Raw genomic sequence first — 10,692 nt, forward strand, 5'->3', positions numbered from 1 at the left:
ACTGCCGAGTTACTCACGCACCCGACTCACATTTACCGACAATTCGACCGGGACGCCGCCTTTCCCGTGGGGTACCAACTAACATTTTTGGAGTCAGTCAAACCCCCCGATCCGGGCCTCTACTCAGGTCTATCCTCTTTGGCAATGACTCTGAAGATAACATCATGTGGCAATTTATTCGAACGACACTCTATTTCTGTTTCATACGTTCATGATCGAACACGTCCGTTCGACTTCGACTTTCGGTGAATCGATTCGACATTCTTCAATTCGAGTTTTCATTCGGCAGCCATTATGCTTTCCTTTATATATAAGGATCAGTGCCTCTCTTGCATTGTGTTCCAATAAATATAGATATATTAATTATCTTAGCAACGTGACATAAACGAATGACGCGCGTTTATTGTAGGCTCTCCTTAACCCTTAACTGATCGCATAATGAGGGAACCCCGCGGTTTTTTAATTTTTTCTTTTCACACAAAAACTTGGTAAATGAAAAATCCATAAAAATTTGTATTCCTACTTTCAAATATATGGAATACATCAACATCTTTTTTTCGGTCCAGACGTACACCCATGAATTATTAAAATCTTCTGAAAACTCGACTCGCTGAAAATCCCCATGTTTAACCTCAAAATTTCATAATTTCGCACTTTTTCAAATCGAGTTCTTAGATTATCTGACAACTATTTCGGCTCCACACCCCCGTTTTCTATTCACTGAAAGTTCAAAATTACTTGTGAACGTGGAATAATTTTTTTTGTTCAATTTTTTTCTCGAAATTCTAAAATACACGGTGCGGGGATTCCTCTTACCGTGCGACCAACTACGTTCGGTGGAGAGCTGCGACCACCAGGGTTGCCAGATGCCGAGTGTGTCCTGTCGCCAACGCGGAAGGGGAAGTCGCCAGTTCAAAGGCGCGTTTCGCAATCGACTTAGTAGCAGTAGCAGTACTGTAACCCTATCTAAGGCGCGTTTCGCAATCGACGTAGTAGCAGTAGCAGTACTGCAACCCTATCTAATTTTGCTTTACTGCAGCTACGGTAGTTGATTCCGAAACGCACCCCTATTTCGCTTTACTGCAGCTACAGTAGTTGATTCCGAAACGCACCCTTGACAAGAAGGAGAATCCGTTATGAAAGTCGCCAGTGGCGGCATTAATTTAAAATTTTTATTGGATGCACTTTCATGATGGTCATACGTTTTTAAAGTTCGAATTTGAGAGATTGATGGAGTGATTAGGAAAGTAAAATGTTCTGAAGGTTCGAACGAACGAAGATAAACGAAGGGGTACTCACTCCATGATTGAGTGAAACCATGACTTTGAAATAAAGTCGATTTTTTCACTGATTTTGGAAGGATTTGCTTTCGATGATTTAAGGCGTCACGCGATGTGATATCGTGACTTCAATCGACTTCGAATGATTTCATAATTTTGAAATCAAACATTCCAGAACAAATTAAGTCATGATCAGGAGGGTCAAACGGTAAATACGAGTAGAGTAGTGTTATAAGGGTTAAACAGGAGGGAAGAAAGAATCGCTCATACGCATTAAACGACCGGAGGGAGAGGGGGACAAAACTCCCCCTTCATCCTCCTGGCCATTTCACTCTTACGATTAGTCCATTTTTGACCCTCCTGATCCGATAGTTTGAAGCAAAGGACGATAACGATGGAATAATTTGCGGCAAACTATAGTGTTTGCGTCTGGGTTGTGATCACTCCACTATTCTTTCGTGTTTGACATACTTGTAATCATTCCACTCGTTCCTCCTGGTTGACCTCTGTGATCACGTCTCGCGTAATCGCTATTTGTAAAAAAAACACTTCGCCAAGAATGGTTGCGACCGTTGGTTTGTTTACAAAAAGTTGTGAAATCGAGCAATATCTGTAGTTCCAAGTACGGATTAATAAAACCTAAAGATCATGACGCGACTCGTATAAAACTGAAGAAATAACGAAAATCATGAAAATGATATTCAAAAATTGAGATGATAGAAATTCCAAGTTAGAATCTAGCTACTTGCCGAGATTTTGTATAGCTTTAATCGCGCCAAGTCGGTCAAGTGGGATATCTTTTACACATTTTTGCATGAAACTATGTGATAAAAATTGTGATGGATCGCCGGTAGGAACATTCTGTGGTAAAAGTATAACTCAATATGTGCTATGTTGTGAAATTTGTACATAAAAAAAAATAAAAACGGTTTTGGGGTGGCGGTTTTGGACGGGGAAGTTTACATTACATTTACTTACGCACGCATAAGATTCCCCTTTCGCGGCCAGATCTCCCACCACGCCTATTGTGTTTGTATTGGCGTCGCGAGTTCAAATCTCTGCTAGGTAATTTTTTTTTATTATGGAGGAGGAATTCAAATCTGCTCTGTTGACGAGGCCATTTATACCGGGACTTCAAGTCGCACCAACTATAGTTAAGTTTATATCTACTCCGGTGCAAGTGTCGGTGGAAACGCAAATTTGATCTGAACTCCACATTTTCATCAAGCCTTGGGCCAGGTTGGATATAAACTTAGTCGTACTTAAGGTGACTTGAAGTCCCAGTGTAAATGGCCCCTAAAGTCGTACTGGAGAAATTGTAGCTTTCGATCCCTATTCCCTCACCATTATGTTATATGAAACCCAAAGACTAGAATCTCGGCAGTACGCCTGTACGTAGAATGCACTAATATGATCTCGAGAAGAACATGCCCACATCATACCTTAAGAGCTACCCCTAACGGCCAGTGCATTCTGTCGGAATTTTAGTAAATTCTAGATTTTTCTAAGAATCTCGAGAGAATTCTCCAGTTTTCTAGATCATTCGAAAACATTCTCCATTTTTACAGGAAAATCTAGAAAATTCTTCGCTTTTATTGAAAATTTGTGAAAATTCTGGAATTTTCTAGAAAATTCGTCACCGTTTCAATATACCAATAGTTCAGTGGGCTTGACCCATTTATCATGACCATGGTCAGCATGACCATTTCTCATTAAAACACATCACGCGGTGCGCTGTGATTGACGGCCATCACATCGATGCGATTTCGTATAGTTTGCGAGTCGGAACTCAGAAGGGTAAAAAAAATGAGACAAATTTAATGCAAGGTTGTTTCATATTTTTGGTATCCACTTATCATTCGTCCTATCTAGGGAGTTCATCTCTATCTTGTTATTCTACACCTGAAAAATTGTCTGGATTTGGAGTCGCCGCCTAAATATTGGAACAGTAGTTAAAGAAGAAAATTGGATGTTGTTCTAAATTCGAGCTTTTTGAAACATTGAACAGATGACGCCAAAACAATTTTTTTTAGAGAAATCATGGCACTTGCGCTCCACTCAAAGACAAGGGGATATGGCCGAACAAAGAAATTGAATTGAATTACATCAAATGCAGGAAATCATCCGGGTTGCGTAAGAGGATGCATATGGTTCATATTGCATATGAATTATCAAGAAATGTTTTCAATGGAGAATTTCCTCATCTTTGAAAACAGGTCATTTTCTCACATTTTATCATATACAAGGTGACAAATGGGAAGTTGCCTAAAGTATACCCACACGTCTTCGCTTCCTACTGAGACCCGGAAGGTTAGGTCCATTAGATATATACTAGAAGGTTGTCAGTTTCTATTGAGACGCTACAAGAAGCACTACGTGTACTTCAAAATGAGTAACCTTACAAACGAAGAAAAAGTATATCTTATCGAGTGCTTTTATACTAGAGGTAAAAACTATACTGAAGCATATAGAGGCTTTCGTACCAAATTTGGAAGTAAAAAAGTAGCCAGTCAAAACACCCTCGGAAGGTGAGAATAAAAAAAAAATTATCTAACTTCATCGTAGAATCTCACTTTTGACTAAAACTTTCAAGTATTTATTACTTTCTCTCCCAGAGTAATTGATAATTCCATCAAGTATTATACTCTTGAGGACCGTCGTCATGATCTTCCTGGCCCATCACACTCAGTTACAACAGAAGATATGGGGCTTCCTGAAAGATAATGTTTATGCAGAAAAACCCGAGACCAAAGATGATTTGAAAAAAGCCATCAGAGACGGAATTTCTGGTATTTTTCCATCTCAGATTGAACAAGTTTTTCATAGTTTCCGAAAACGGCTTGATTATTGTGCAAATTCGATTGGAGGTCACTCCGAAAATATTTACCATTAATAGTTATCTCCTGGCTCAATTTGTCTATTTTTTTCAAATGTCAATAAGTATCTATTAGAAGTGTCTGATTCAACTGAAACTAATTCCAAATAAAAATCCGATTTTTACTCAATTCATATGTATTTTTCTTTTTTTTTCCTGGCACTCATTTCAAAGTTATAAACGATTAGTTTAGGCAACTTCCTAATTGTCACCCTGTAACTGACGAAAATTTCACGTTTGAACCGAGTTGGTAATTAATTTGTGCAATAGATTGTTCATTTTAAAAATTATTTATGAAAAAATCGTCTGCGAATTTTCCATAGAAAGCGAATCAATGGAGAATACAATGTTTGTCTTTGTGGAGTCAAAGGGCGAAAGAGGTGTGTAATAAGCATAATTTTTACGCACCTTTGGCTCTACAACGTCGAGTCGTAAAGAACAGACGGTAAGTCCTATGATCAAACGTTTTTCTGAAAAGTTGTTTCGGAATTGTTAGTAACTTGGGTGTTACTAATTGTATATTGTTTTTAGCCTTTATTTAGCTAAATGTCACTTTGTGAATGTTCGTGAGTTTAATTTTTTCTCGATTTTTGTGAGACGATTCACGCACGACACCCGGATGATCACTTAAAAACTTCCGAAGTCCTATCATCGGATTTAATCGGTCGAACTCGTGTATCGTGGACCTAATGACGACGCTAGCAGAATTATCTTTGACAACAGGACTCATTATCTTTGCTTTACGGCTTTGCTGCTAAATTTAACAATTGATTGTAAGAACGTGATTGCCGCCTTCAATTGACCATCCTTATAACATTTTTTATTTGAGAATATTCCTCATTCAATGTCAAAATTAATCTTCCCATTCAAAGGCATACAGTGAGTGTAAAAAGTAATTGTACACCGAAAATTAAAAAGAAAAGAGCAACTTTTCCTCAATACCTGGGAATTTATTTACAAAAAAAGTACTCAACTGAAGTTCAAACGTCAAACTATTTATTCCTTCATAAAATTTGTAGATAGAAATAAGAATTAAGGGAAAAAAAATCATTCGTTAAAAATGACCAAAAAATCATGCACAAAAAGTATCCGTACAACCATATTTTTATTCAATTATTTCACTCAAAACACCCTTATTAATATTTGGTTGGGTCACCCTTGGCGCTACTAATCGCCTGAAGCCTGAGTGGCATAGAATGAATTAAGTTAGAAGTGTAAGAAAACGTTATTCTTGACCGTTCTTCACAAAGAGCATTTTTTAAATCATGTTTATTAGGAATTTGCTCATGACGAATCTTTTCTTCGAGATAATCCCATACGTGCTCTATGGGATTAATGTCCGGTGACTATGGAGGAGTTTCGAGATATTTTGGGGTGTTGTAAAGTACCCACATCTTGGTATTCCACGCGGTATACTTGGGATCATTATCATGCATGTTATTTAAGCCCATTTTTTGGCAGCGCTTGATTGAAGATTTCTTTCAGGATATTTATATCGAACCGAGCCTCCATCATATTTAACAGTGGGAATTAAGTTTTCTTTTGGAAATTCAGTGTTGCGTTGCCTCTACACTCTGCAACTTCCGCCGGACCCATAAATATTATATTTTGACTCATCGGAGAAAATTACACGATCTCAGAATTCAATTGGTTTGTCCTTCAATTTTTTTGCAAATTCCAATCGCTGTTTCCTATTGATTTTACTCACCCAGTATTTCCGCCGAGCAGATCTACCGTGGTATCCCGACGTAAGTAATACGTTTCGAACTATACTGCAAAATAAATTATCTCCATCGACATTAGCAATTTCTTTTAGTATTCGAGGGGCTGCTGTTTTTGGATTTTTTTAAAATAAATTGACAATACGAGGATTTTTTCGAAACGACTGTTGATGACGTAGTGTCCCGGAATGGATTGAGACTCGGCACAACTATTTCTCCAGAGCGGATGACCTCTAGATCGTTCTGGATGCCGTAGTCACTACGTATACTATACGGTGTACGAATACTTTTTATATCCTAAAGTTGTGGGCTGCTAAGCATTCTAATTTTCCTTCCAGAATAATAATTCGTCCCAGAATTTCTCCGTACATAATTTTGTACTTTTAGGTATAGACAATCAATAAAAATTTGTTATTCAATAAAAAACTGAATCCTTATTGCAAAAAACGTAGGTTATTTTCGTTAATCGGAGGTGTACGGTTACTTTTTACACTCACTGTGTTTGCCTGAAAGTTCCTTGAAAATCAGTTCTATGAAAATGTTTCAAAATACAAAGCTAATAGAGGATTTTCATAAAAACTTTCATTTCGGAGTGGCTATCCGCACCAGACACGTACCTATTTATTTAGAATGACGTGAGAGCTACAAGGGAAAATCTCAAGGCAAATTTGCCTATTTTGGCCCATAATTTGTATGAACAAATTTCGTCCTAATCCTTCGTCTAATCAGTAGTGTTTGAGAAATACGATTGGACAGGAATTGAAAAAAAATCTCAATATCAAATCGAGAACTACTACATTGAATCGAATTTTTCGACTCCAAAATATTCATCATGGTAATATGCATTGAATCAAGGCACAATATTCCTACGCTACTAAGAACAGCACTATTGAGTAAAATTTTCGAGTAATTACATGGGTCACAAGGGTCATAAAGGTCAAGCGGCAGGGACAGTCGGAATCGGCAGATCGGCTAAATGGTTTTATTTTACACGGGGAAGGTCAAAGATTTTCTGGAAGTAAAAAAATTCTTGGATTGGATCATCCTTTGAATAAGAATTGACGATCAAAACGTGTAAATTTTTCAAATTAACAAAACTGTTGCATTCTTGATAAATGGTTATACCAATGACTGATTTTTTGGTAGTTATTAATTCTTGTTTCCAGAATCTCTAGCGTCTTTCCAAATTTCTAAGCTTTTCCAGCATCCAATCACGGAATGAATTGGAACAATAATGAACTTGATCTTAGGAATTCATTTTTTCTCCAAGTGCAGGAGTAATTATCTACTAAGTGTAATAGTCTCCTTAGTATCTCGAATAAATAATTACCTAGCATCAGGTTGTGGACGAGGAACCATGACAGTCCCAATCATTGGATTAATTCCTATAGGCGCCGGAGTGAGAGGAGGCGTGGGAACCTCATCATCAACTCCCGACACATCTGGCAAACATTTCACTAGGTCCTTTAGAAAGTCGAATCGGCTCTCAGACAGGATGCACTGCTTCCTAAATCAAAACCACAAAATCTGCAGATTAATCAGGAATTTAGAAAAAATCTATTCTACTTCCTAGATATAAAATCAATGTTGAAGTAGTGAGTCATCCTAGAAGGAAATCTTAACAAAAGACATTGGATGACATTCCTCCTTCAGTCACTTTCTGCCGATATGATTCAATAATGAGCAGAAAAGTCACATTCTATTCGTCAAATTTGACCCCTTTAATACAGAATTGAACGAATAACGCATGAATTCACTCACATGTGGGATGGACTGAGGGTTTTTGCATTTTTAGCATTCGTTATCTGCATTGTTTTTGTCAGCAAAGAGTGAACAAATAGCTCCAATGTCCGAGGTGCATTATCAAGCAGTTAAGGATTTACATAAAATTACCTGCCTAAGGATACACTGCAGTGGTTTATCACACCACTTCCATTGCTACATCCAACTTTCAATTAGAAACGCAACATCTAAGTGTTACATCTTTATGATATCTATTCACGACTAAATTTATATTCATAAAATTCGAATTTAAACTCAAGGCAACGAAAAATTTATTTAAACAATTAGAGAAATGTAAGATATCTGGAAAAAAAATGGAATGGTGTTTTGACAAATAGACTTCATGATTTAGATTGAGGAGTGAACGCTGTTAATTTCTCAATATAATGAAACAACATGAGTGCAAGAACACCAATGATTGATATGCGAATTCTTGTTCACATCTATCTACACCTAAAGTAGAACCGAAGATTTTGCTGGGCTCATAGTAGTCAGCAAAACTCTAGAGAAAACGACTATGATGGATAAATATAGCGGACATTTACATAGAAATGACAATCAAGAAATCTCAATCAATTTTCGGTGGAACCTGCAATTAAAGTTGAATTAATAAAAAAGGATATAAATGATTATTGGAACGGCTTGAGCCACTTTTCCAACTTCCTCGTCTGTCTGCATGATTTTCTTGATGCGTCCCTAGAAAGAAATGAAAGTGAGGTTAAGTGTAAATGTTTTGAAGTTTCAAACATCTGAGTGTTGTGCACACCAAAGTAATAATTTTCGCTGTTTTATAAGACATTTCCCATAATTTTTATAAGTACTGAAAATATTCAACTGTAATTGAGAGAAGAAAATGAATCAATTTGAAATGGATAATAAACTCACCGCTGGAAATCGAGCATTATACTTTTTCTTCTTACTGGGCATCCTCACAATTCCAACTTTTCGGAGGAGAATTATTACGAAATAGGGCGAAGAGAGTTATTCGCAATGAATTTATTTGTTTTCATCAACATCCGCATGCTCCGCGGCACTTTAGGGAGACTCAATGCAGTGCTACGAACGCTACTGAGCCGATATATCAGAGCTTCAATGCAGTTATAGCTGTCTCTTTGTTGCACTTGCGTACGTACCTACCTATTGACAGACTGAGTCTGAGCAAAAGTATTACTTCACAATACTGAATGCGTAGTTTGAGCTTATGTTACGTCATATGAGAGAAAAGGCAGAATACTGAGGTATATCTGGCGTAAAATAATGATGAATTTCTCAAGCGATTATTCAAAAAATTATTTGTTCATCAATTTGTCATATGATAGGCTTAGCGATGAACCCGGCGTGGTAAAAAAAAATGCAGCCAATTTTATGAAATTTTTCAAGTACATTCTGCGATATATTTCGAAGCCTTGTACGAAGTTTCAGATTGTTAAAGAGAATGGTTCAAATGAAATAAATAATTTTAAAAACAAGCAATTTAGCCCGTGCTCTTATGGCAAGTGTAGAAAAATGCACATCATGAAAGTAAAAATGGAGCCAATGTCACGAAACTTGATGCACGTGTGACATATTAATAAGAACACTTTCTGCAATAAAAAATACAATGCTTCAAATCATTTTTTAGCCGAACTGAAAAACCATTAACAATCAGAATATCTACGCGCGCAGGTGTGAACTACGACGGTAGCACCCAAAGATGTACACTGAATTAATTAATTCCTTTTAGCCGCCATCGGTCACAATTATTATGTGCCAATAAAAATGGAGTGATGTCAGCATTCACTCCATTATGAGGTAATGGAACTTACCATCGGAGTAGAAATTGGATTGGAAGTTTTTTCTTCGTCAAACAATTATTTAGTGGCAGTATTGACCATATGGCTAGAAAAAAGTTGGGTCAGAGCCTAAATTTCCATGTCCACGTAAGCACAACCATTTTAGTCCAGTCGGTGGGGCTTCAAAAATTGGGTTTGTTTTCGCTTTGTAGAATAGTGAACCGATTTTGAATTTTTTTTTTGAAATGCTTGGGAAGGCATAGGAAAAAAATGTCTCCTAAAGTCAGAAGGTGCTTTTTGTTTATTACAAACATATCTCTTGACTAGGACACTTTCAATTGAAATATCTCGAAAACTATTGAGAAGTTACCAAGACATGCAGTGAATAAAAGTTGGATAATTTCATACAGAACAGAAATGGTTTTTGATTTAGGTCTGCGCGCGCCCATGTGGGCGCCGCGCTATAAACAAATGCGCGTAACTTGACCAAAAATGCGAATTATAATTGTTTTTTGTATCCAACTTTACGTAGTTCTCATGCCCTGTGATAATTTTTTTTCATTTTTTAGGTCCTTTTTCATTAAAAATGAAAAATCCCCCTTTTCACTCTAAAAACACAATTTCCAATCGAAAAATTGCGCTTTTTTAATTGTATTCAACCTGAAGAATGTTTTATAATCATGAACTTTGCAGAAAATGGTATATTTTTTCCTTTAAAATAAAGTTGGTTGACAATCAATGATTGTTTTAATTGTTAACTTTTTATATGTCTTCCTATTGGTCGTTGGTTTTAAGGATAATCGGGTGAGGAGGAAATGTAGGAGGTGAGGCGGAGGGGTTTCTATTGTTTGCTAATCCAGTCAAACTAGCTCTGAAAATGTCGTTTACATCGAAATTAACCAAAGGGCACCAAATTACACCAATCGATAGCTAAAAGTGTAATTATTAATGTTTTAAAAAGTATATGCTCAAATTTGCCGGGGTGATTCACAGTTTGTTATAAACAATTGGGAATTGCCGACAGGCCGTCTTCAATCCTAGATATCTTTAGTTAACCTCATCAGATGGGAAAAAAAAATATTTCTTTGTAGCTGAGAAAATGTCCTATCGGGGGGAGTTAGGAACTTATAGCCCAAAATGTACCGTTAATTTATTATAAATTATAATAGCAATTTCGGAGCAGTCGGCGCAACGCGTCAGCTGTTACCCTCCCTGCGACAGTGCCATGAGTCACGTGATTGGCGCCATGCGCAACTTATTCA

The 10,692-nt window shown here is 37.0% G+C and overlaps 1 protein-coding gene across 1 annotated transcript in view; it reads right to left on the minus strand.

Annotated features, from left to right (window-relative positions):
- The window catches only part of LOC107044395 (nuclear transcription factor Y subunit C-8), a 20,619-nt gene extending 11,234 nt beyond the window's left edge, over positions 1-9,385 (minus strand). Inside the window, exons 1-4 of the mRNA XM_015266256.1 lie at positions 8,544-9,385; positions 8,282-8,354; positions 7,638-7,731; positions 7,207-7,383 (exon numbers count right to left, since the gene is read on the minus strand). Of these exons, the coding sequence (XP_015121742.1) occupies positions 7,207-7,383; positions 7,638-7,731; positions 8,282-8,354; positions 8,544-8,585 (386 nt within the window). The 5' untranslated portion in view covers positions 8,586-9,385. The remainder of the gene's footprint in view (positions 1-7,206; positions 7,384-7,637; positions 7,732-8,281; positions 8,355-8,543) is intronic.
- Positions 9,386-10,692: the final 1,307 nt, after the last annotated feature.

The sequence above is a fragment of the Diachasma alloeum genome, unplaced genomic scaffold (genome assembly GCF_001412515.2).
Source record: "Diachasma alloeum isolate Michigan unplaced genomic scaffold, Dall2.0 Dall_scaffold_00724, whole genome shotgun sequence".
NCBI classification, from domain to species: Eukaryota; Metazoa; Arthropoda; class Insecta; order Hymenoptera; family Braconidae; genus Diachasma; species Diachasma alloeum.